Below are 26,026 nucleotides of genomic sequence, written 5' to 3' on the forward strand. Positions count from 1 at the left end.
CCCATCACCACCACCTCTACACCTCTTGTTGTGTGAAACCATAGAACCCATCACCACCACCTCTACACCTCCTGTTGTGTGAAACCATAGAACCCATCACCACCACCTCTACACCTCCTGTTGTTTGAAACCATAGAACCCATCACCACCACCTCTACACCTCCTGTTGTGTGAAACCATAGAACCCATCACCACCACCTCTACACCTCCTGTTGTGTGAAACCATAGAACCCATCACCACCACCTCTACACCTCCTGTTGTGTGAAACCATAGAACCCATCACCACCACCTCTACACCTCCTGTTGTGTGAAACCATAGAACCCATCACCACCACCTCCACACCTCCTGTTGTGTGAAACCGTATAACTCGTCACCACCACCTCTACACCTCCTGTTGTTTGAAACCATAGAACCCATCACCACCACCTCTACACCTCCTGTTGTTTGAAACCATAGAACCCATCACCACCACCTCTACACCTCTTGTTGTGTGAAACCATAGAACCCATCACCACCACCTCTACACCTCTTGTTGTGTGAAACCATAGAACCCATCACCACCACCTCTACACCTCCTGTTGTTTGAAACCATAGAACCCATCACCACCACCTCTACACCTCCTGTTGTTTGAAACCATAGAACCCATCACCACCACCTCTACACCTCTTGTTGTGTGAAACCACAGAACCCATCACCACCACCTCTACACCTCCTGTTGTTTGAAACCATAGAACCCATCACCACCACCTCTACACCTCCTGTTGTGTGAAACCATAGAACCCATCACCACCACCTCTACACCTCCTGTTGTGTGAAACCATAGAACCCATCACCACCACCTCCACACAGCCTAACTCTGACTTTAGCCAAATTTAGATTTGTTATTTGGGAAAGCAAGAAGAGGAGGAACAGGGCAAACTGCTTTCTACTGGGAGGATGTAACCACTTGACCACACTGTTATCCAACCACATCCCTCCCAGCCAAGGGCTGTGTCCCAAATGCCACCCTATCCCTTAGATGGTTCTCTATTTTTGACCAGGGCCCATAGGGAATAGGGTGCCATTTGGGGCGCTGCCAAGGAGCCATTGTGGTAATTGTTGGGAAAAAATAGCAGAAGGCATGCCTCTATATACCTCTATAGTGCCAACCTAGTCATTAGTGTGTTTTTGTCAGTAACTCACGATAGGCAAACTACATTGTAAAGAAAAAAAAGTGATTGTCACTTGCTAGGGAATTTGAATACGTGGTTTCCCGTTTAGCTACTAGCTACACAGAGCTTTTGTAGGGCATCCCAGTCAGTCAGCTGGTGGCAGAGAGGGAGGCAGGGATAGAGGGATGGGTGTTCCTGGCCATCTGTTTGCCACTGTGACCTACTATCTGTCACAACTGGAGCAGCAGGAGAGTGCAGTGCTGCATGTATCCTCCCCCAGCCCAGACCCAGCCTTCCCAGCCTCCCCAGCGCCAGCCTCCCTAGCCTCCCCGAGCACTGCCCCAGCCTCCCTCAGCACTGTCCCAGCCCTGCCACAGTCTCCCCAGTCCCAGCCTCCCCTAGCCTCCCTCAGTCTTGCCCCAGCCTCCCCAGTCCCAGCCCTGCCCCAGCCTACCCAGTCCCAGCCTCCCCTTGCCTCCCCTATCCTCCCTCAGCACTGCCCCAGCTTCCCCAGCCTCCCTCAACCATGTCCCAGCTTCCCCAGCCTCTCCTAGCCTCCCTCAGCCCTGCCCCTGGCTCCCTTAGTCAACCGTAAGTTTCTGCAGTTTTTCTTGGTTGATTGAATGGAGGTAGGAAGGGAGAGAGGGCAGGATGGATGAATGGAGGGAGATGGAGGGAGGCAAGGATGATATGAGGGCATCATGTTAGATAATCAGTGTGAGTCTGACTCTTAGTGGGATAATCCATATAAGGAAGAAGTAAATCTCTTGGTTTTGGAGGAGAAAGTATTGGCCGTGTCTGTGTGTGTGTTTGCCTTGTCAGTCAGTGTGTGTCTTTTTGCCTTGTCAGTCAGTGTGTGTGTTTTTGCCTTGTCGGTCAGTGTGTTTGTGTGTTTTTGCCTTGTCAGTCAGTGTGTGTGTGTTTGCCTTGACAGTCTGTGTATGTATATGTGTGTGTGTTTGCCTTGTCAGTCCGTGTGTTTGTGTGTGTTTGCCTTGTCAGTCAGTGTGTGTGTGTGTGTGTGTTTGCCTTGTCAGTCAGTGTGTTTGCCTTGTCAGTCAGTGTGTTTGCCTTGTCAGTCAGTGTGTGTGTGTGTGTGTTTGCCTTGTCAGTCAGTGTGTGTTTGTATGTGTTTGCCTTGTCAGTCAGTGTGTTTGTGTGTGTTTGCCTTGTCAGTCAGTGTGTTTGCCTTGTCAGTCTGTGTGTTTGCCTTGTCAGTCAGTGTGTGTGTGTGTGTGTGTGTGTGTGTGTGTGTGTGTGTGTGTGTGTGTGTGTGTGTGTGTGTGTGTGTGTGTGTGTGTGTGTGTGTGTGTGTGTTGTGTCAGTCCTTGTCAGTCAGTGTGTGTGTGTGTGTGTGTTTGCCTTGTCAGTCAGTGTGTGTGTGTGTGTGTGTGTGTTTGCCTTGTCAGTCAGTGTGTGTGTGTGTGTGTGTGTTTGCCTTGTCAGTCAGTGTGTGTGTGTGTGTGTGTGTGTTTGCCTTGTCAGTCAGTGTGTGTGTGTGTGTGTGTTTGCTTTGTCAGTCAGTGTGTGTGTGTGTGTGTGTGTTTGCCTTGTCAGTCAGTGTGTGTGTGTGTGTGTGTTTGCCTTGTCAGTCAGTGTGTGTGTGTGTGTTTGCCTTGTCAGTCAGTGTGTGTGTGTGTGTGTGTGTGTGTGTGTGTGTTTGCCTTGTCAGTCAGTGTGTGTGTGTGTGTGTGTGTGTGTGTTTGCCTTGTCAGTCAGTGTGTGTGTGTGTGTTTGCCTTGTCAGTCAGTGTGTGTGTGTGTGTGTTTGCCTTGTCAGTCAGTGTGTTTGTGTGTGTTTGCCTTGTCAGTCAGTGTGTTTGTGTGTGTTTGCCTTGTCAGTCAGTGTGTTTGTGTGTGTTTGCCTTGTCAGTCAGTGTGTTTGTGTGTGTTTGCCTTGTCAGTCAGTGTGTTTGTGTGTGTTTGCCTTGTCAGTCAGTGTGTGTGTGTGTTTGCCTTGTCAGTCAGTGTGTGTGTGTGTTTGCCTTGTCAGTCAGTGTGTGTGTGTGTGTGTTTGCCTTGTCAGTCAGTGTGTGTGTGTTTGCCTTGTCAGTCTGTGTGTGTGTGTTTGTTTACCTCGTCAGTCAGTGTGTTTGTGTGTGTTTGTCTCGTCAGTCAGTGTGTGTGTGTGTTTTCCTTGTCAGTCTGTGTGTTTGTGTGTGTTTGCCTCGTCAGTCTGTGTGTTTGTGTGTGTTTGCCTCGTCAGTCAGTGTGTGTGTGTGTTTTTGTCTTGTCAGTTAGTGTGTGTGTGTGTTTTTGCCTTGTCAGTTAGTGTGTGTGTGTGTTTTTGCCTTGTCAGTTAGTGTGTGTGTGTGTGTGTGTGTGTGTGTGTGTGTGTGTGTGTGTGTGTGTGTGTGTGTGTGTGTGTGTGTGTGTGTGTGTGTGTGTGTGTGTGTGTGTGTGTGTGCCTTGTGAGTCAGTGTGTTTGTGTGTGTTTGCCTTGTCAGTCAGTGTGTGTATGCGTGTGTGTGTTTGCATGGTCAGTCAGTGTGTTTGTGTGTGTTTTTGCCTTGTCCGTCAGTGTGTTTGTGTGTGTGTGTTTGCCTTGTCAGTCCGTGTGTTTGTGTGTGTTTTTGCCTTGTCGGTCAGTGTGTTTGTGTGTGTTTGCCATGTCAGTCAGTGTGTTTGTGTGTTTGCCTTGCCAGTCCGTGTGTTTGTGTGTGTTTTCCTCGTCAGTCAGTGTGTGTGTTTGCCTGTCAGTCAGTGTGTGTGTTTTCCTTGTCAGTCAGTGTGTGTGTTTGCCTGTCAGTCAGTGTGTGTGTGTGTTTTTGCCTTGTCGGTCAGTGTGTTTGTGTGTGTTTTCGCCTTGTCGGTCAGTGTGTTTGTGTGTTTTCGTCGACAGTCAGTGTGTTTGCCTTGTCAGTCAGTGTGTTTGCCTTGTCAGTCAGTGTGTTTGCCTTGTCAGTCAGTGTGTTTGCCTTGTCAGTCAGTGTGTTTGCCTTGTCAGTCAGTGTGTTTGCCTTGTCAGTCAGTGTGTTTGTGTGTGTTTTCCTCATCAGTCAGTGTGTGTGTTTGCCTGTCAGTCAGTGTGTGTGTTTGCCTTGTCAGTCTGTGTGTGTGTTTTCCTTGTCAGTCAGTGTGTGTGTTTTCCTTGTCAGTCAGTGTGTGTGTTTGCCTTGTCAGTCTGTGTGTGTGTGTGTGTTTGCCTTGTCAGTCAGTGTGTTTGCCTTGTCAGTCAGTGTGTTTGCCTTGTCAGTCAGTGTGTTTGCCTTGTCAGTCTGTGTGTTTGTGTGTGTTTGCCATGTCAGTTTGTGTGTTTGCCTTGTCAGTCTGTGTGTTTGTGTGTGTTTGCCTTGTCAGTCAGTGTGTTTGTGTGTGTTTGCCTTGTCAGTCCGTGTGTTTGTGTGTTTTCCTCGTCAGTCAGTGTGTGTATTTGCCTGTCAGTCAGTGTGTGTATTTGCCTGTCAGTCAGTGTGTGTGTGTTTGCCTTGTCAGTCAGTGTGTTTGCCTTGTCAGTCAGTGTGTTTGCCTTGTCAGTCAGTGTGTTTGCCTTGTCAGTGTGTTTGCCTTGTCAGTCTGTGTGTTTGTGTGTGTTTGCCATGTCAGTCAGTGTGTTTGTGTGTGTTTGCCTTGTCAGTCCGTGTGTTTGTGTGTTTTCCTCGTCAGTCAGTGTGTGTGTTTGCCTGTCAGTCAGTGTGTGTGTGTTTGCCTTGTCAGTCTGTGTGTGTGTGTTTGCCTTGTCAGTCTGTGTGTGTGTGTGTTTGCCTTGTCAGTCTGTGTGTGTGTGTGTTTTCCTTGTCAGTCTGTGTGTGTGTGTGTGTGTGTGTGTGTGTGTGTGTGTGTGTGTGTGTGTGTGTGTGTGTGTGTGTGTGTGTGTGTGTGTGTGTGTGTGTGTTTGCCTTGTCAGTCAGTGTTTGTGTGTGTTTGCCTTGTCAGTCAGTGTGTTTGTGTGGTTTTGCCTCGTCAGTCAGTGTGTTTGTGTGTTTTTGCCTTGTCAGTCAGTGTGTGTATGCATGTGTGTGTGTTTGCCTTGTCAGTTAGTGTGTGTGTTTGCCTTGTGAGTCAGTGTGTTTGTGTGTGTTTGCCTTGTCAGTCTGTGTGTTTGCCTTGTCAGTCTGTGTGTTTGCTTTGTCAGTCGGTGTGTTTGTGTGTGTTTGCTTTGTCAGTCGGTGTGTTTGTGTGTTTGCCTTGTCAGTCTGTGTGTTTGTTTGTGTGTTTGCCTTGTCAGTCAGTGTGTTTATCTGTGTTTGCCTTGTCAGTCTGTGTGTTTGTTTGTGTGTTTGCCTTGTCAGTCAGTGTGTTTATCTGTGTTTGCCTTGTCAGTCAGTGTGTGTATGCGTGTGTGTGTGTTTGCCTTGTCAGTTAGTGTGTGTGTTTGCCTTGTCAGTCGGTGTGTTTGTGTGTGTTTGCCTTGTCAGTCCGTGTGTTTGTTTGTGTGTTTGCCTTGTCAGTCAGTGTGTTTATCTGTGTTTGCCTTGTCAGTCAGTGTGTGTATGCGTGTGTGTGTTTGCCTTGTCAGTCAGTGTGTGTGTGTGTGTGTTTGCATTGTCAGTCCGTGTGTTTGCTTTGTCAGTCGGTGTGTTTGTGTGTTTTTGCCTTGTCAGTCAGTGTGTGTTTTTGCCTTGTCAGTCAGTGTGTGTGTTTGCCTTGTCAGTCAGTGTGTTTGTGTGTTTGCCTTGTCAGTCTGTGTGTTTGTGTGTGTTTGCCTTGTCAGTCTGTGTGTGTTTGCCTTGTCAGTCAGTGTGTGTATGCGTGTGTGTGTTTGCCTTGTCAGTCAGTGTGTGTGTGTTTGCATTGTCAGTCTGTGTGTGTGTGTGTGTGTGTGTTTGCCTTGTCAGTCAGTGTGTGTGTGTTTGCCTTGTCAGTCTGTGTGTGTGTGTGTGTGTGTTTGCCTTGTCAGTCAGTGTGTGTATGCGTGTGTGTGTTTGCCTTGTCAGTCAGTGTGTGTGTGTTTGCATTTTCAGTCCGTGTGTTTGCTTTGTCAGTCGGTGTGTTTGTGTGTGTTTGCCTTGTCAGTCCGTGTGTTTGTTTGTGTGTTTGCCTTGTCAGTTTGTGTGTTTTCCTTGTCTGTCAGTGTGTGTGTGTGTGTTTGCCTTGTCAGTCTGTGTGTGTGTGTGTGTTTGCCTTGTCAGTCAGTGTGTGTATGCGTGTGTGTGTTTGCCTTGTCAGTCAGTGTGTGTGTGTTTGCATTGTCAGTCCGTGTGTTTGCTTTGTCAGTCGGTGTGTTTGTGTGTGTTTGCCTTGTCAGTCCGTGTGTTTGTTTGTGTGTTTGCCTTGTCAGTTTGTGTGTTTTCCTTGTCTGTCAGTGTGTGTGTGTTTGCCTTGTCAGTCTGTGTGTGTGTGTGTTTGCCTTGTCAGTCAGTGTGTGTGTTTGCCTTGTCAGTCAGTGTGTGTGTTTGCCTGTCAGTCAGTGTGTGTGTTTGCCTTGTCAGTCAGTGTGTGTGTGCCTTGTCAGTCAGTCAGTGTGTGTGTGCCTTGTCAGTCAGTGTGTTTGTGTGTGTTTGCCTTGTCAGTCAGTGTGTTTGTGTGTGTTTGCCTTGTCAGTCAGTGTGTTTGTGTGTGTGTTTGCCTTGTCAGTCAGTGTGTTTGTGTGTGTTTGCCTTGTCAGTCAGTGTGTGTGTGTGTTGCCTTGTCAGTCAGTGTGTGTGTGTGTTTGCCTTGTCAGTCAGTGTGTGTGTGTGTGTGTTTGCCTTGTCAGTCAGTGTGTGTGTTTTGCCTTGTCAGTCAGTGTGTTTGTGTGTGTGTGTGTTTACCTCTTCAGTCAGTGTGTGTGTGTGTTTTCCTTGTCAGTCTGTGTGTTTGTGTGTGTTTACCTCGTCAGTCAGTGTGTTTGTGTGTGTTTGCCTCGTCAGTCAGTGTGTGTGTGTGTTTTTGCCTTGTCAGTTAGTGTGTGTGTGTGTTTTTGCCTTGTCAGTTAGTGTGTGTGTGTGTTTTTGCCTTGTCAGTTAGTGTGTGTGTGTGTGTGTGTGTGTGTGTGTGTGTGTGTGTGTGTGTGTGTGTGTGTGTGTGTGTGTGTGTGTGTGTGTGTGTGTGTGTGTTTGCCTTGTGAGTCAGTGTGTTTGTGTGTGTTTGCCTTGTCAGTCAGTGTGTGTATGCGTGTGTGTGTTTGCATGGTCAGTCAGTGTGTTTGTGTGTGTTTTTGCCTTGTCGGTCAGTGTGTTTGTGTGTGTGTGTTTGCCTTGTCAGTCCGTGTGTTTGTGTGTGTTTTTGCCTTGTCGGTCAGTGTGTTTGTGTGTGTTTGCCATGTCAGTCAGTGTGTTTGTGTGTTTGCCTTGCCAGTCCGTGTGTTTGTGTGTGTTTTCCTCGTCAGTCAGTGTGTGTGTTTGCCTGTCAGTCAGTGTGTGTGTTTTCCTTGTCAGTCAGTGTGTGTGTTTGCCTGTCAGTCAGTGTGTGTGTGTGTTTTTGCCTTGTCGGTCAGTGTGTTTGTGTGTGTTTTCGCCTTGTCGGTCAGTGTGTTTGTGTGTTTTCGTCGACAGTCAGTGTGTTTGCCTTGTCAGTCAGTGTGTTTGCCTTGTCAGTCAGTGTGTTTGCCTTGTCAGTCAGTGTGTTTGCCTTGTCAGTCAGTGTGTTTGCCTTGTCAGTCAGTGTGTTTGCCTTGTCAGTCAGTGTGTTTGCCTTGTCAGTCAGTGTGTTTGTGTGTGTTTTCCTCATCAGTCAGTGTGTGTGTTTGCCTGTCAGTCAGTGTGTGTGTTTGCCTTGTCAGTCTGTGTGTGTGTTTTCCTTGTCAGTCAGTGTGTGTGTTTTCCTTGTCAGTCAGTGTGTGTGTTTGCCTTGTCAGTCTGTGTGTGTGTGTGTTTGCCTTGTCAGTCAGTGTGTTTGCCTTGTCAGTCAGTGTGTTTGCCTTGTCAGTCAGTGTGTTTGCCTTGTCAGTCTGTGTGTTTGTGTGTGTTTGCCATGTCAGTTTGTGTGTTTGCCTTGTCAGTCTGTGTGTTTGTGTGTGTTTGCCTTGTCAGTCAGTGTGTTTGTGTGTGTTTGCCTTGTCAGTCCGTGTGTTTGTGTGTTTTCCTCGTCAGTCAGTGTGTGTATTTGCCTGTCAGTCAGTGTGTGTATTTGCCTGTCAGTCAGTGTGTGTGTTTGCCTTGTCAGTCAGTGTGTTTGCCTTGTCAGTCAGTGTGTTTGCCTTGTCAGTCAGTGTGTTTGCCTTGTCAGTGTGTTTGCCTTGTCAGTCTGTGTGTTTGTGTGTGTTTGCCATGTCAGTCAGTGTGTTTGTGTGTGTTTGCCTTGTCAGTCCGTGTGTTTGTGTGTTTTCCTCGTCAGTCAGTGTGTGTGTTTGCCTGTCAGTCAGTGTGTGTGTTTTGCCTTGTCAGTCTGTGTGTGTGTGTTTGCCTTGTCAGTCTGTGTGTGTGTGTGTTTGCCTTGTCAGTCTGTGTGTGTGTGTTTTCCTTGTCAGTCTGTGTGTGTGTGTGTGTGTGTGTGTGTGTGTGTGTGTGTGTGTGTGTGTGTGTGTGTGTGTGTGTTTGCCTTGTCAGTCAGTGTTTGTGTGTGTTTGCCTTGTCAGTCAGTGTGTTTGTGTGGTTTTGCCTCGTCAGTCAGTGTGTTTGTGTGTTTTTGCCTTGTCAGTCAGTGTGTGTATGCATGTGTGTGTGTTTGCCTTGTCAGTTAGTGTGTGTGTTTGCCTTGTGAGTCAGTGTGTTTGTGTGTGTTTGCCTTGTCAGTCTGTGTGTTTGCCTTGTCAGTCTGTGTGTTTGCTTTGTCAGTCGGTGTGTTTGTGTGTTTGCTTTGTCAGTCGGTGTGTTTGTGTGTTTGCCTTGTCAGTCTGTGTGTTTGTTTGTGTGTTTGCCTTGTCAGTCAGTGTGTTTATCTGTGTTTGCCTTGTCAGTCTGTGTGTTTGTTTGTGTGTTTGCCTTGTTTATCTGTGTTTGCCTTGTCAGTCAGTGTGTGTATGCGTGTGTGTGTGTTTGCCTTGTCAGTTAGTGTGTGTGTTTGCCTTGTCAGTCGGTGTGTTTGTGTGTGTTTGCCTTGTCAGTCCGTGTGTTTGTTTGTGTGTTTGCCTTGTCAGTCAGTGTGTTTATCTGTGTTTGCCTTGTCAGTCAGTGTGTGTATGCGTGTGTGTGTTTGCCTTGTCAGTCAGTGTGTGTGTGTGTGTGTTTGCATTGTCAGTCCGTGTGTTTGCTTTGTCAGTCGGTGTGTTTGTGTGTTTTTGCCTTGTCAGTCAGTGTGTGTTTTTGCCTTGTCAGTCAGTGTGTGTGTTTGCCTTGTCAGTCAGTGTGTTTGTGTGTTTGCCTTGTCAGTCTGTGTGTTTGTGTGTGTTTGCCTTGTCAGTCTGTGTGTGTTTGCCTTGTCAGTCAGTGTGTGTATGCGTGTGTGTGTTTGCCTTGTCAGTCAGTGTGTGTGTGTTTGCATTGTCAGTCTGTGTGTGTGTGTGTGTGTGTTTGCCTTGTCAGTCAGTGTGTGTGTGTTTGCCTTGTCAGTCTGTGTGTGTGTGTGTGTGTGTGTGTGTTTGCCTTGTCAGTCCGTGTGTTTGCTTTGTCAGTCGGTGTGTTTGTGTGTGTTTGCCTTGTCAGTCCGTGTGTTTGTTTGTGTGTTTGCCTTGTCAGTTTGTGTGTTTTCCTTGTCTGTCAGTGTGTGTGTGTGTGTTTGCCTTGTCAGTCTGTGTGTGTGTGTGTGTTTGCCTTGTCAGTCAGTGTGTGTATGCGTGTGTGTGTTTGCCTTGTCAGTCAGTGTGTGTGTGTTTGCATTGTCAGTCCGTGTGTTTGCTTTGTCAGTCGGTGTGTTTGTGTGTGTTTGCCTTGTCAGTCCGTGTGTTTGTTTGTGTGTTTGCCTTGTCAGTTTGTGTGTTTTCCTTGTCTGTCAGTGTGTGTGTGTTTGCCTTGTCAGTCTGTGTGTGTGTGTGTTTGCCTTGTCAGTCAGTGTGTGTGTTTGCCTTGTCAGTCAGTGTGTGTGTTTGCCTGTCAGTCAGTGTGTGTGTTTGCCTTGTCAGTCTGTGTGTGTGTGTGTTTGCCTTGTCAGTCTGTGTGTGTGTGTGTTTTCCTTGTCAGTCTGTGTGTGTGTGTGTGTGTGTGTGTGTGTGTGTGTGTGTGTGTGTGTGTGTGTGTGTGTGTGTGTGTGTGTGTGTGTGTTTGCCTTGTCAGTCAGTGTTTGTGTGTGTTTGCCTTGTCAGTCAGTGTGTTTGTGTGGTTTTGCCTCGTCAGTCAGTGTGTTTGTGTGTTTTTGCCTTGTCAGTCAGTGTGTGTATGCATGTGTGTGTGTTTGCCTTGTCAGTTAGTGTGTGTGTTTGCCTTGTGAGTCAGTGTGTTTGTGTGTGTTTGCCTTGTCAGTCTGTGTGTTTGCCTTGTCAGTCTGTGTGTTTGCTTTGTCAGTCGGTGTGTTTGTGTGTGTTTGCTTTGTCAGTCGGTGTGTTTGTGTGTTTGCCTTGTCAGTCTGTGTGTTTGTTTGTGTGTTTGCCTTGTCAGTCAGTGTGTTTATCTGTGTTTGCCTTGTCAGTCTGTGTGTTTGTTTGTGTGTTTGCCTTGTCAGTCAGTGTGTTTATCTGTGTTTGCCTTGTCAGTCAGTGTGTGTATGCGTGTGTGTGTGTTTGCCTTGTCAGTTAGTGTGTGTGTTTGCCTTGTCAGTCGGTGTGTTTGTGTGTGTTTGCCTTGTCAGTCCGTGTGTTTGTTTGTGTGTTTGCCTTGTCAGTCAGTGTGTTTATCTGTGTTTGCCTTGTCAGTCAGTGTGTGTATGCGTGTGTGTGTTTGCCTTGTCAGTCAGTGTGTGTGTGTGTGTGTGTTTGCATTGTCAGTCCGTGTGTTTGCTTTGTCAGTCGGTGTGTTTGTGTGTTTTTGCCTTGTCAGTCAGTGTGTGTTTTTGCCTTGTCAGTCAGTGTGTGTGTTTGCCTTGTCAGTCAGTGTGTTTGTGTGTTTGCCTTGTCAGTCTGTGTGTTTGTGTGTGTTTGCCTTGTCAGTCTGTGTGTGTTTGCCTTGTCAGTCAGTGTGTGTATGCGTGTGTGTGTTTGCCTTGTCAGTCAGTGTGTGTGTGTGTTTGCATTGTCAGTCTGTGTGTGTGTGTGTGTGTGTGTTTTGCCTTGTCAGTCAGTGTGTGTGTGTTTGTCTTGTCAGTCTGTGTGTGTGTGTGTGTGTGTTTGCCTTGTCAGTCAGTGTGTGTATGCGTGTGTGTGTTTGCCTTGTCAGTCAGTGTGTGTGTGTTTGCATTGTCAGTCCGTGTGTTTGCTTTGTCAGTCGGTGTGTTTGTGTGTGTTTGCCTTGTCAGTCCGTGTGTTTGTTTGTGTGTTTGCCTTGTCAGTTTGTGTGTTTTCCTTGTCTGTCAGTGTGTGTGTGTGTTTTGCCTTGTCAGTCTGTGTGTGTGTGTGTGTTTGCCTTGTCAGTCAGTGTGTGTATGCGTGTGTGTGTTTGCCTTGTCAGTCAGTGTGTGTGTGTTTGCATTGTCAGTCCGTGTGTTTGCTTTGTCAGTCGGTGTGTTTGTGTGTGTTTGCCTTGTCAGTCCGTGTGTTTGTTTGTGTGTTTGCCTTGTCAGTTTGTGTGTTTTCCTTGTCTGTCAGTGTGTGTGTGTTTGCCTTGTCAGTCTGTGTGTGTGTGTGTTTGCCTTGTCAGTCAGTGTGTGTGTTTGCCTTGTCAGTCAGTGTGTGTGTTTGCCTGTCAGTCAGTGTGTGTGTTTGCCTTGTCAGTCAGTGTGTGTGTGCCTTGTCAGTCAGTCAGTGTGTGTGTGCCTTGTCAGTCAGTGTGTTTGTGTGTGTTTGCCTTGTCAGTCAGTGTGTTTGTGTGTGTTTGCCTTGTCAGTCAGTGTGTTTGTGTGTGTTTGCCTTGTCAGTCAGTGTGTTTGTGTGTGTTTGCCTTGTCAGTCAGTGTGTGTGTGTGTTTGCCTTGTCAGTCAGTGTGTGTGTGTGTTTGCCTTGTCAGTCAGTGTGTGTGTGTGTGTGTTTGCCTTGTCAGTCAGTGTGTGTGTGTTTGCCTTGTCAGTCAGTGTGTTTGTGTGTGTGTGTGTTTACCTCTTCAGTCAGTGTGTGTGTGTGTTTTCCTTGTCAGTCTGTGTGTTTGTGTGTGTTTACCTCGTCAGTCAGTGTGTTTGTGTGTGTTTGCCTCGTCAGTCAGTGTGTGTGTGTGTTTTTGCCTTGTCAGTTAGTGTGTGTGTGTGTTTTTGCCTTGTCAGTTAGTGTGTGTGTGTGTTTTTGCCTTGTCAGTTAGTGTGTGTGTGTGTGTGTGTGTGTGTGTGTGTGTGTGTGTGTGTGTGTGTGTGTGTGTGTGTGTGTGTGTGTGTGTGTGTGTGTGTGTGTGTGTGTGTGTGTGTGTTTGCCTTGTGAGTCAGTGTGTTTGTGTGTGTTTGCCTTGTCAGTCAGTGTGTGTATGCGTGTGTGTGTTTGCATGGTCAGTCAGTGTGTTTGTGTGTGTTTTTGCCTTGTCGGTCAGTGTGTTTGTGTGTGTGTGTTTGCCTTGTCAGTCCGTGTGTTTGTGTGTGTTTTTGCCTTGTCGGTCAGTGTGTTTGTGTGTGTTTGCCATGTCAGTCAGTGTGTTTGTGTGTTTGCCTTGCCAGTCCGTGTGTTTGTGTGTGTTTTCCTCGTCAGTCAGTGTGTGTGTTTGCCTGTCAGTCAGTGTGTGTGTTTTCCTTGTCAGTCAGTGTGTGTGTTTGCCTGTCAGTCAGTGTGTGTGTGTGTTTTTGCCTTGTCGGTCAGTGTGTTTGTGTGTGTTTTCGCCTTGTCGGTCAGTGTGTTTGTGTGTTTTCGTCGACAGTCAGTGTGTTTGCCTTGTCAGTCAGTGTGTTTGCCTTGTCAGTCAGTGTGTTTGCCTTGTCAGTCAGTGTGTTTGCCTTGTCAGTCAGTGTGTTTGCCTTGTCAGTCAGTGTGTTTGCCTTGTCAGTCAGTGTGTTTGCCTTGTCAGTCAGTGTGTTTGTGTGTGTTTTCCTCATCAGTCAGTGTGTGTGTTTGCCTGTCAGTCAGTGTGTGTGTTTGCCTTGTCAGTCTGTGTGTGTGTTTTCCTTGTCAGTCAGTGTGTGTGTTTTCCTTGTCAGTCAGTGTGTGTGTTTGCCTTGTCAGTCTGTGTGTGTGTGTGTTTGCCTTGTCAGTCAGTGTGTTTGCCTTGTCAGTCAGTGTGTTTGCCTTGTCAGTCAGTGTGTTTGCCTTGTCAGTCTGTGTGTTTGTGTGTGTTTGCCATGTCAGTTTGTGTGTTTGCCTTGTCAGTCTGTGTGTTTGTGTGTGTTTGCCTTGTCAGTCAGTGTGTTTGTGTGTGTTTGCCTTGTCAGTCCGTGTGTTTGTGTGTTTTCCTCGTCAGTCAGTGTGTGTATTTGCCTGTCAGTCAGTGTGTGTATTTGCCTGTCAGTCAGTGTGTGTGTTTGCCTTGTCAGTCAGTGTGTTTGCCTTGTCAGTCAGTGTGTTTGCCTTGTCAGTCAGTGTGTTTGCCTTGTCAGTGTGTTTGCCTTGTCAGTCTGTGTGTTTGTGTGTGTTTGCCATGTCAGTCAGTGTGTTTGTGTGTGTTTGCCTTGTCAGTCCGTGTGTTTGTGTGTTTTCCTCGTCAGTCAGTGTGTGTGTTTGCCTGTCAGTCAGTGTGTGTGTGTTTGCCTTGTCAGTCTGTGTGTGTGTGTTTGCCTTGTCAGTCTGTGTGTGTGTGTGTTTGCCTTGTCAGTCTGTGTGTGTGTGTTTTCCTTGTCAGTGTGTGTGTGTGTGTGTGTGTGTGTGTGTGTGTTTGCCTTGTCAGTCAGTGTTTGTGTGTGTTTGCCTTGTCAGTCAGTGTGTTTGTGTGGTTTTGCCTCGTCAGTCAGTGTGTTTGTGTGTTTTTGCCTTGTCAGTCAGTGTGTGTATGCATGTGTGTGTGTTTGCCTTGTCAGTTAGTGTGTGTGTTTGCCTTGTGAGTCAGTGTGTTTGTGTGTGTTTGCCTTGTCAGTCTGTGTGTTTGCCTTGTCAGTCTGTGTGTTTGCTTTGTCAGTCGGTGTGTTTGTGTGTGTTTGCTTTGTCAGTCGGTGTGTTTGTGTGTTTGCCTTGTCAGTCTGTGTGTTTGTTTGTGTGTTTGCCTTGTCAGTCAGTGTGTTTATCTGTGTTTGCCTTGTCAGTCTGTGTGTTTGTTTGTGTGTTTGCCTTGTTTATCTGTGTTTGCCTTGTCAGTCAGTGTGTGTATGCGTGTGTGTGTGTTTGCCTTGTCAGTTAGTGTGTGTGTTTGCCTTGTCAGTCGGTGTGTTTGTGTGTGTTTGCCTTGTCAGTCCGTGTGTTTGTTTGTGTGTTTGCCTTGTCAGTCAGTGTGTTTATCTGTGTTTGCCTTGTCAGTCAGTGTGTGTATGCGTGTGTGTGTTTGCCTTGTCAGTCAGTGTGTGTGTGTGTGTGTTTGCATTGTCAGTCCGTGTGTTTGCTTTGTCAGTCGGTGTGTTTGTGTGTTTTTGCCTTGTCAGTCAGTGTGTGTTTTTGCCTTGTCAGTCAGTGTGTGTGTTTGCCTTGTCAGTCAGTGTGTTTGTGTGTTTGCCTTGTCAGTCTGTGTGTTTGTGTGTGTTTGCCTTGTCAGTCTGTGTGTGTTTGCCTTGTCAGTCAGTGTGTGTATGCGTGTGTGTGTTTGCCTTGTCAGTCAGTGTGTGTGTGTTTGCATTGTCAGTCTGTGTGTGTGTGTGTGTGTGTTTGCATGGTCAGTCAGTGTGTGTGTGTGTGTTTTTGCCTTGTCGGTCAGTGTGTTTGTGTGTGTGTGTTTGCCTTGTCAGTCCGTGTGTTTGCTTTGTCAGTCGGTGTGTTTGTGTGTGTTTGCCTTGTCAGTCCGTGTGTTTGTTTGTGTGTTTGCCTTGTCAGTTTGTGTGTTTTCCTTGTCTGTCAGTGTGTGTGTGTGTGTTTGCCTTGTCAGTCTGTGTGTGTGTGTGTGTTTGCCTTGTCAGTCAGTGTGTGTATGCGTGTGTGTGTTTGCCTTGTCAGTCAGTGTGTGTGTGTTTGCATTGTCAGTCCGTGTGTTTGCTTTGTCAGTCGGTGTGTTTGTGTGTGTTTGCCTTGTCAGTCCGTGTGTTTGTTTGTGTGTTTGCCTTGTCAGTTTGTGTGTTTTCCTTGTCTGTCAGTGTGTGTGTGTTTGCCTTGTCAGTCTGTGTGTGTGTGTGTTTGCCTTGTCAGTCAGTGTGTGTGTTTGCCTTGTCAGTCAGTGTGTGTGTTTGCCTGTCAGTCAGTGTGTGTGTTTGCCTTGTCAGTCAGTGTGTGTGTGCCTTGTCAGTCAGTCAGTGTGTGTGTGCCTTGTCAGTCAGTGTGTTTGTGTGTGTTTGCCTTGTCAGTCAGTGTGTTTGTGTGTGTTTGCCTTGTCAGTCAGTGTATTTGTGTGTGTTTGCCTTGTCAGTCAATGTGCAGAGTTGAAGCCCAACACAGACAGGTAGTACAGACACATCTGGATGTAGGGTTTTAATACACTGGTCTCTGTTCACAAGGCCATGAAATGGGGGTAGGAAGGCCCACCAGCTGTGGCATCTTGATCATTAAACTTAAGGAGCGATCTTCCGTGTGAGACAGTCCCAAATTACAATCTATTTATGTAGTGCACTACTTTTGAAAAGCAATTGAGAACTCTATTTGTGCCCTTAGGCCAAGTCTTCTAGTGCTATGGTGGTACTTCAGACACAAACAGACAGGGCTCTGGTTAAAGGTTGTGCACTATATAGGGAATAGGGTGCTGTTTTGGACACACACAGTAACAGAGAGTAAGACAGATTTGTATGACCACTTTCAGTTGTTTTAAGTGTTGATGTGCTAATGCCCTCAAACTCAGCTCTGGACCTCGAAGCCAGTTCCACTAGTTTATTTTATTTTCCCCCTCTAATCAGGGATTTAGACCTGGGAAACCAGCTGGGTGCAATTAATTATTAGGTAAAACAGAATACCAGTCCGTACCTCGTAGGGTAAGATTTGAATACCCATGTGTTAAAGCCAGGCGACATCCATTCATACGAAGGCAAAACATATTTTTTGTCTGCCTATAATCCATATTATCCTAATCCGCCTAAATACAAAGGCAACCTAAATCACACAACCCATTAAGACCATATGCCAAACCCACGCCATTGGTCTACACCAGTCAGAGGTTTACCGGTTTAGGCCGTGTGTGTGTGTGTGTGTGTGTGTGTGTGTGTGTGTGTGTGTGTGTGTGTGTGTGTGTGTGTGTGTGTGTGTGTGTGTGTGTGTGTGTGTGTGTGTGTGTGTGTGTGTGTGTGTGTGTGTGTGTGTGTGTGTGTGTGTGTGTGCGCATGACTGTATAGTTCTGAGCTGGCATTTATATGGCCATGGGAAGTGTCATCAACAGTGTATGTACTGTACGATGGCTGCTTTGATGCTAGGCCTTCTCTTCCTCGTGTTCTATTCGACAATGTTTGATCCAACTGCACAGACCTAGGTACAGTTTGACCCAGTCAAAGAAATGTGCCTCACCTCAAACTTCTAGTATTCAATGATGTATGAAAACCCAGATAATACTCTTATGTACTTCTCTCGGGGGGAGGTTGATTGAATCATAGGGGCAATGTCAAATTTGACAAGCACTTCACTGTGCTGTTGCTACGGAGACAGAGACCATGTGATTTAAAGAGCACTGATCAACCAAAGAGATGCTATTGTGTATGTCCATAGTGACTACTCTGAGGCACAAACAGATCTAGAATAAGACAATGAGAAAAGTTCGCAAACATAATGGAGGAAGAGGGATATTAACATAAAGACAGTTTAACATGGAGGAAGAGGGACATTAACGTAAAGACAGTTTAATATGGAGGAAGAGGGATATTAACATAAAGACAGTTTAACATGGAGGAAGAGGGATATTAACGTAAAGACAGTTTAACATGGAGGAAGAGGGATATTAACATAAAGACAGTTTAATATGGAGGAAGAGGGATATTAACATAAAGACAGTTTAACATGGAGGAAGAGGGATATTAACGTAAAGACAGTTTAATATGGAGCAAGAGGGATATTAACGTAAAGACAGTTTAATATGGAGGAAGAGGGATATTAACGTAAAGACAGTTTAATATGGAGCAAGAGGGATATTAACGTAAAGACAGTTTAATATGGAGGAAGAGGGATATTAACGTAAAGACAGTTTAACATGGAGGAAGAGGGATATTAACATAAAGACAGTTTAACATGGAGGAAGAGGGATATTAACGTAAAGACAGTTTAATATGGAGGAAGAGGGATATTAACGTAAAGACAGTTTAATATGGAGGAAGAGGGATATTAACATAAAGACAGTTTAACATGGAGGAAGAGGGATATTAACGTAAAGACAGTTTAATATGGAGGAAGAGGGATATTAACATAAAGACAGTTTAATATGGAGGAAGAGGGATATTAACGTAAAGACAGTTTAATATGGAGGAAGAGGGATATTAACGTAAAGACAGTTTAACATGGAGGAAGAGGGATATTAACGTAAAGACAGTTTAACATGGAGGAAGAGGGATATTAACGTAAAGACCGTTTAACATGGAGGAAGAGGGACATTAACGTAAAGACAGTTTAATATGGAGGAAGAGGGATATTATAATTAAGACAGTTTAACATGGAGGAAGAGGGATATTAACATAAAGACAGTTTAATATGGAGGAAGAGGGATATTATCATAAAGACAGTTTAATATGGAGGAAGAGGGATATTAACGTAAAGACAGTTTAATATGGAGGAAGAGGGATATTAACGTAAAGACAGTTTAATATGGAGGAAGAGGGATATTAACATAAAGACAGTTTAACATGGAGGAAGAGGGATATTAACGTAAAGACAGTTTAACATGGAGGAAGAGGGATATTAACGTAAAGACAGTTTAATATGGAGGAAGAGGGATATTAACGTAAAGACAGTTTAATATGGAGGAAGAGGGATATTAACATAAAGACAGTTTAACATGGAGGAAGAGGGATATTAACATAAAGACAGTTTAACATGGAGGAAGAGGGATATTAACATAAAGACAGTTTAATATGGAGGAAGAGGGATATTAACATAAAGACAGTTTAACATGGAGGAAGATGGGTATTAACATAAAGACAGTTTAATATGGAGGAAGAGGGATATTAACATAAAGACAGTTTAACATGGAGGAAGAGGGATATTAACATAAAGACAGTTTAACATGGAGGAAGAGGGATATTAACATAAAGACAGTTTAATATGGAGGAAGAGGGATATTAACATAAAGACAGTTTAACATGGAGGAAGAGGGATATTAACATAAAGACAGTTTAACATGGAGGAAGAGGGATATTAACATAAAGACAGTTTAATATGGAGGAAGAGGGATATTAACATAAAGACAGTTTAACATGGAGGAAGAGGGATATTAACATAAAGACAGTTTAACATGGAGGAAGAGGGATATTAACATAAAGACAGTTTAATATGGAGGAAGAGGGATATTAACATAAAGACAGTTTAACATGGAGGAAGAGGGATATTAACGTAAAGACAGTTTAACATGGAGGAAGAGGGGTATTGACGTAACGACAGTTTAACATGGAGGAAGTGGGATATTAACGTAAAGACAGTTTAATATGGAGGAAGAGGGATATTAACGTAAAGAGGGTTTAACATGGAGGAAGAGGGATATTAACGTAAAGACAGTTTAATATGGAGGAAGAGGGATATTAACATAAAGACAGTTTAACATGGAGGAAGAGGGATATTAACGTAAAGACAGTTTAATATGGAGGAAGAGGGATATTAACATAAAGACAGTTTAACATGGAGGAAGAGGGATATTAACGTAAAGACAGTTTAACATGGAGGAAGAGGGATATTAACATAAAGACAGTTTAATATGGAGGAAGAGGGATATTAACATAAAGACAGTTTAACATGGAGGAAGAGGGATACTAACGTAAAGACAGTTTAATATGGAGGAAGAGGGATATTAACGTAAAGACAGTTTAACATGGAGGAAGAGGGATATTAACGTAAAGACAGTTTAACATGGAGGAAGAGGGATATTAACGTAAAGACAGTTTAACATGGAGGAAGAGGGACATTAACGTAAAGACAGTTTAATATGGAGGAAGAGGGATATTAACGTAAAGACAGTTTAATATGGAGCAAGAGGGATATTAACGTAAAGACAGTTTAATATGGAGGAAGAGGGATATTAACGTAAAGACAGTTTAATATGGAGCAAGAGGGATATTAACGTAAAGACAGTTTAATATGGAGGAAGAGGGATATTAACGTAAAGACAGTTTAATATGGAGCAAGAGGGATATTAACGTAAAGACAGTTTAATATGGAGGAAGAGGGATATTAACGTAAAGACAGTTTAACATGGAGGAAGAGGGATATTAACCTAAAGAGGGTTTAACATGGAGGAAGAGGGATATTATCGTAAAGAGGGTTTAACATGGAGGAAGAGGGATATTAACGTAAAGACAGTTTAACATGGAGGAAGAGGGATATTAACGTAAAGACAGTTTAATATGGAGGAAGAGGGATATTAACGTAAAGACAGTTTAATATGGAGGAAGAGGGATATTAACGTAAAGAGGGTTTAACATGGAGGAAGAGGGATATTAACGTAAAGACAGTTTAACATGGAGGAAGAGGGATACTAACGTAAAGACAGTTTAATATGGAGGAAGAGGGATATTAACGTAAAGAGGGTTTAACATGGAGGAAGAGGGATATTAACATAAAGACAGTTTAACATGGAGGAAGAGGGATATTAACGTAAAGACCGTTTAACATGGAGGAAGAGGGATATTAACGTAAAGACAGTTTAATATGGAGGAAGAGGGATATTATCGTAAAGAGGGTTTAACATGGAGGAAGAGGGATATTAACGTAAAGACAGTTTAACATGGAGGAAGAGGGATACTAACGTAAAGACAGTTTAACATGGAGGAAGAGGGATATTAACGTAAAGACAGTTTAATATGGAGGAAGAGGGATATTAACGTAAAGACAGTTTAATATGGAGGAAGAGGGATATTAACGTAAAGAGGGTTTAACATGGAGGAAGAGGGATATTAACGTAAAGACAGTTTAACATGGAGGAAGAGGGATACTAACGTAAAGACAGTTTAATATGGAGGAAGAGGGATATTAACGTAAAGAGGGTTTAACATGGAGGAAGAGGGATATTAACATAAAGACAGTTTAACATGGAGGAAGAGGGATATTAACGTAAAGACCGTTTAACATGGAGGAAGAGGGATATTAACGTAAAGACAGTTTAATATGGAGGAAGAGGGATATTATCGTAAAGAGGGTTTAACATGGAGGAAGAGGGATATTAACGTAAAGACAGTTTAACATGGAGGAAGAGGGATATTAACGTAAAGAGGGTTTAACATGGAGGAAGAGGGATATTAACGTAAAGACAGTTTAACATGGAGGAAGAGGGATATTAACATAAAGACAGTTTAATATGGAGGAAGAGGGATATTAACGTAAAGAGGGTTTAACATGGAGGAAGAGGGATATTAACGTAAAGACAGTTTAACATGGAGGAAGAGGGATACTAACGTAAAGACAGTTTAATATGGAGGAAGAGGGATATTAACGTAAAGACAGTTTAACATGGAGGAAGAGGGATATTAACGTAAAGACAGTTTAATATGGAGCAAGAGGGATATTAACGTAAAGACAGTTTAACATGGAGGAAGAGGGATATTAACGTAAAGACCGTTTAACATGGAGGAAGAGGGATATTAACGTAAAGACAGTTTAACATGGAGGAAGAGGGACATTAACGTAAAGACAGTTTAACATGGAGGAAGAGGGATATTAACGTAAAGACAGTTTAACATGGAGGAAGAGGGATATTAACATAAAGACAGTTTAATATGGAGGAAGAGGGAGGAGGCTTTTACAGTTAAGCCATGTTGGCAGCTCCATCTCTCCTTGTGTGTGTGTAGCAGCTGCAGTGGCCAGGCCTGCATTAGCATGCTGAAGGTGCTTATGTAAACTGTCATGGTCCACGTCCCAAATAGCACCGCATTCCCTATAAAGTGTACCACCCATAGGGCTCTGGTCAAAAGCAGTGTACTATGTAGGGAATAGTGTGTCATTTGGGATGGACCTGTGCTGTTGGAGCTGGGCCAATGTGGGAATCTCTGCTCTGAAATGGGACACTATCTATTCTATGAGAGGTGCTTTGTTTTATACGGGGGTTGATTTGAGGCCTGTTACTGAAATATAGTAGCACTTCCGTAGTTAAAGCAAGCTCTGACTGAGGCAAATTTGGTGATGGAAATGGTTTGTATTCTTTATTAGAAATGAATGACGTGTCACTGTAATGCACTAAAGACAACGCTATGTTGTCACCTCTGTCCCAACTCCACCTACCCATCTGAACATATTGGATCTAAGGCCTTCTTCCCACATGGACAGAAACATCCTGAATTATAAACATGCAACTACTTCTCAATCAGTCAATCAATCAGTCAATCAATCAGACACCTAGCCTAAGTAAAATCAGTCTGAATAAACTGTTTTGTAATAAACTTCATTGTGACCGGTCCATCTCTCAGGTGTTTGCCACCTACCCCAACGAGGACTATGACCGTCGGAACGAGGACGTGGACCCCATGGCTGCATCTGCCGAGTACGAGCTGGAGAAGAGGGTGGAGAGGCTCGATCTGTTCCCAGTTGCGCTGGAGAAAGGTACACCTAAGCCAAATTACCCCCATAACCTTAATGTGACATCTGGGATTCAGTTATCCCCATAAACTTAACCTCTTGGTCCTACCTGGCACGCAGGCGTCCCATCTAGAGCTCTGGAAATGCAAATGCGCTACGCTAAATGCTAATAGTATTAGTTAAAACTCAAACGTTCATTAAAATACACATGCAGTGTATTGAATTAAAGCTACACTGGTTATGAATCCAGGCAACAAGTCAGATTTTTAAAATGCTTTTCGGCGAAAGCATGAGAAGCTATTTTCTGATAGCATGTAACACCCCAAAAGACCCGCAGGGGACGTAAACAAAATAATTAGCATAGTCGTCGCTGCACAAACCGCACAAATAAAATATAAAACATTCATTACCTTTGACCATCTTCTTTGTTGGCACTCCTAGATGTCCCATAATCACTATTGGGTCTTTTTTTATTAAATCGGTCCATATATAGCCTAGATATCGATCTATGAAGACTGTGTGATAAACAGAAAAAAATAGCGTTTCATAATGTAACGTAATTTTTTAAAATTCAAAAAGTCGACGATAAACTTTCACAAAACACTTCGAAATACTTTTGTAATGCAACTTTAGGTATTAGTACACGTTAATAAGCGATAAAATTCATCAGGAGGCGATGTCAATTCTATAGGTGTCTGTTTTGAAAAAATGTCTTGGAGAGAGCTCGACCAAAACATCCGGTCGGAGACCGGAGGGAATCGATTCCCTTGATTCGGTTAGACCAAGAATCAATTGCGAATCAAATGACAAGACTCTAGACAACATGTGGAAGCTGTAGGCACTGCAACCTCGGCCTCACTTAATTCGATTCACTTTGAACAAATCCTTGAAGTCGCGGATGGATATTTATTTCCATTTTCAGTGATCAGATATTCCTGCACTTTTCGATGAAACGCACGTTCTGTTATAGTCACAGCCGTGATTTAACCAGTTTTATAAACATCTGAGTGTTTTCTATCCACACATACTAATCATATGCATATACTATATTCCTGGCCTGAGTAGCAGGGCGCAGATTTGTTGCGCGATTTTTAACAGAATGTTCGAAAAAGTAGAGGGTCGACTTAACAGGTTAATGTGGCAATCTGGGATTCAGTAATCCCCATAACCTTAATGTGGCAATCTGGGATTCAGTTATCCACATAACCTTAATGTGGCAATCTGGGATTCAGTTATCCCCATAACCTTAATGTGGCAATCTGGGATTCAGTTATCCCCATAACCTTAATGTGGCAATCTGGGATTCAGTTATCCACATAACCTTAATGTGGCAATCTGGGATTCAGTAATCCCCATAACCTTAATGTGGCAATCTGGGATTCAGTTATCCCCATAACCTTAATGTGGCAATCTGGGATTCAGTTATCCCCATAACCTTAATGTGGCAATCTGGGATTCAGTTATCCCCATAACCTTAATGTGGCAATCTGGGATTCAGTTATCCCCATAACCTTAATGTGGCAATCTGGGATTCAGTTATCCCCATAACCTTAATGTGGCAATCTGGGATTCGAACAACAAAGATCATTCCCAGATTGCCCATTTAAGTAAACTCCTCTTCACCATACTTATATTTCACAGTACTCTAAAGAAGAGTGTCTCAAAAGAATGGAGATACAAATCATACAATCATTTCCCATTAGCACGCATCCATCATTTCTCCATTTGCCCTCCAGTTATCCCTCCTTCCAAGTGGGGAATTCTCAATCACTCCATCTTCCCTCCAATTATCCCTCCTTCCAAGTGGAGAATTCTCAATCACTCCATCTTCCCTCCAATTATCCCTCCTTCCAAGTGGAGAATTCTCAATCACTCCATCTTCCCTCCAGTTATCCCTCCTTCCAAGTGGGGAATTCTCAATCACTCCATCTTCCCTCCAATTATCCCTCCTCCCAAGTGGGGAATTCTCAATCACTCCATCTTCACATTGACAGGATGTTAACATAGGGTAAAATGACTGTCACAGGAAAACATTGATTTGAAAAGCTATTATGAAACAAAACAGCATTTCATTTTCATCATGGATTGAGATAACTATGATTGTATTTTCTTCTCACAGTATTTCTCCTATATCCACTGTGTCTTCAGATGGTGATGGGCTTGGTATCAGTATCATTGGGATGGGGGCGGGGGCAGACATGGGTCTGGAGAAACTGGGCATCTTTGTCAAGACGGTCACCGATAAAGGAGCAGCGCACAGGGACGGCAGGTATGTCACAAAATGGTGGCCTCCATCTACGGTTTGTTCTTCTATACTCCTGGCAGATTAACCTGAACAAGTTCTGCATGATTTAATCATCTTTTTTTGTGACCAACTTTTAATTTAGTTCGTCATTTATTCAGAAGGGTGTTACAGGTTCATGTTTAACATTCAAAGTCATTTTAATTCAGTGATATTCATATATTCAATTATCATATTTGCATTTCATATTTTCACAAACTGTATTTCTTGTACCTGTGGGCTGCCACAAAAACAAAAAACACACAAAAATAATGCATACACAGATAAAGAAAATAGTGTCTTCCCCTCCCCAACCCATTCCCTCAACCCCTCCCCAACCCATTCCCTCAACCCCCTCAGTCCCCCTCCCCAACCCATTCCCTCAACCCCCTCAGTCCCCCTCCCCAACCCATTTCTTCAACACCCTCAGTCCCCCTCCCCAACACATTTCTTCAACCCCCTCAGTCCCCCTCCCCAACCCATTCCCTCAACCCCCTCAGTTCCCCTCCCAAACCCATTTCTTCAACCCCCTCAGTCCCCCTCCCCAACCCATTTCTTCAACACCCTCAGTCCCCCTCCCCAACCCATTCCCTCAACCCCTCAGTCCCCCTCCCCAACCCATTCCCTCAACCCCCTCAGTCCCCCTCCCCAACCCATTCCCTCAACCCCTCAGTCCCCTCACCGCCCCATTCCCTCAACACCCTCAGTCCCCCTCCCCAACCCATTCCCTCAACACCCTCAGTCCCCCTCCCCAACCCATTCCCTCAGTCCCCCTCCCCCACCCATTCCCTCAACACCCTCAGTCCCCCTCCCCCACCCATTCCCTCAACCCCTCAGTCCCCCTCCCCAACCCATTCCCTCAACCCCCTCAGTCCCCCTCTCCAACCCATTCCCTCAACACCCTCAGTCCCCTTCCCCAACCCATTCCCTCAACACCCTCAGTCCCCCTCCCCAACCCATTCCCTCAGTCCCCCTCCCCAACCCATTCCCTCAACACCCTCAGTCCCCCTCCCCAACCCATTCCCTCAACCCCCTCAGTCCCCCTCCCCAACCCATTCCCTCAACCCCCTCAGTCCCCCTCCCCAACCTATTCCCTCAACCCCCTCAGTCCCCCTCCCCAACCCATTCCCTCAACCCCCTCAGTCCCCCTCCCCAACCCATTCCCTCAACCCCCTCAGTCCCATTCCCTCAACCCCTCAGTCCCCCTCCCCAACCCATTTCTTCAACACCCTCAGTCCCCCTCCCCAACCCATTCCCTCAGTCCCCCTCCCCAACCCATTCCCTCAACACCCTCAGTCCCCCTCCCCAACCCATTCCCTCAACACCCTCAGTCCCCCTCCCCAACCCATTCCCTCAACCCCCTCAGTCCCCCTCCCCAACCCATTCCCTCAACCCCCTCAGTCCCCCTCCCCAACCCATTCCCTCAACCCCCTCAGTCCCCCTCCCCAACCCATTCCCTCAACCCCCTCAGTCCCCCTCCCCAACCCATTCCCTCAACCCCCTCAGTCCCCCTCCCCAACCCATTTCTTCAACACCCTCAGTCCCCCTCCCCAACCCATTCCCTCAGTCCCCCTCCCCAACCCATTCCCTCAACCCCCTCAGTCCCCCTCCCCAACCCATTCCCTCAACGCCCTCAGTCCCCCTCCCCAACCCATTCCCTCAACACCCTCAGTCCCCCTCCCCAACCCATTCCCTCAACCCCCTCAGTCCCCCTCCCCAACCCATTCCCTCAACCCCCTCAGTCCCCCTCCCCAACCCATTCCCTCAACCCCCTCAGTACCCCTCCCCAACCCATTCCCTCAACCCCCTCAGTCCCCCTCCCCAACCCATTCCCTCAACCCCCTCAGTCCCATTCCCTCAACCCCCTCAGTCCCCCTCCCCAACCCATTTCTTCAACACCCTCAGTCCCCCTCCCCAACCCATTCCCTCAACCCCCTCAGTCCCCCTCCCCAACCCATTCCCTCAACCCCCCCCAGTCCCCCTCCCCAACCCATTTCTTCAACACCCTCAGTCCCCATCCACACGCCTGCATCCTCCCTACCCACTGGAAACCATGTTTCCCAGCCCTTCCCACACCGCCAAGCCCCCCTCCTCCCGCATCTTCATCTACCCTACCCCACCTCCCTGACCCGAAGAAAGCATACCCCCCCACCCCTTC

At 45.5% G+C, this 26,026-nt stretch overlaps 1 protein-coding gene across 2 annotated transcripts in view; it reads left to right on the plus strand.

The window, feature by feature from the left end:
• Positions 1-26,026, plus strand: part of LOC118374452 (neurabin-2-like) — a 70,020-nt gene that overhangs the window by 35,294 nt on the left and 8,700 nt on the right. For both annotated transcript variants that reach the window (XM_052471365.1, XM_052471366.1), the window contains 2 exons: positions 21,479-21,611; positions 23,736-23,856. In XM_052471365.1, the coding sequence (XP_052327325.1) occupies positions 21,479-21,611; positions 23,736-23,856 (254 nt within the window). The remainder of the gene's footprint in view (positions 1-21,478; positions 21,612-23,735; positions 23,857-26,026) is intronic.

The sequence above is a fragment of the Oncorhynchus keta genome, chromosome 2 (assembly GCF_023373465.1).
Source record: "Oncorhynchus keta strain PuntledgeMale-10-30-2019 chromosome 2, Oket_V2, whole genome shotgun sequence".
NCBI classification, from domain to species: Eukaryota; Metazoa; Chordata; class Actinopteri; order Salmoniformes; family Salmonidae; genus Oncorhynchus; species Oncorhynchus keta.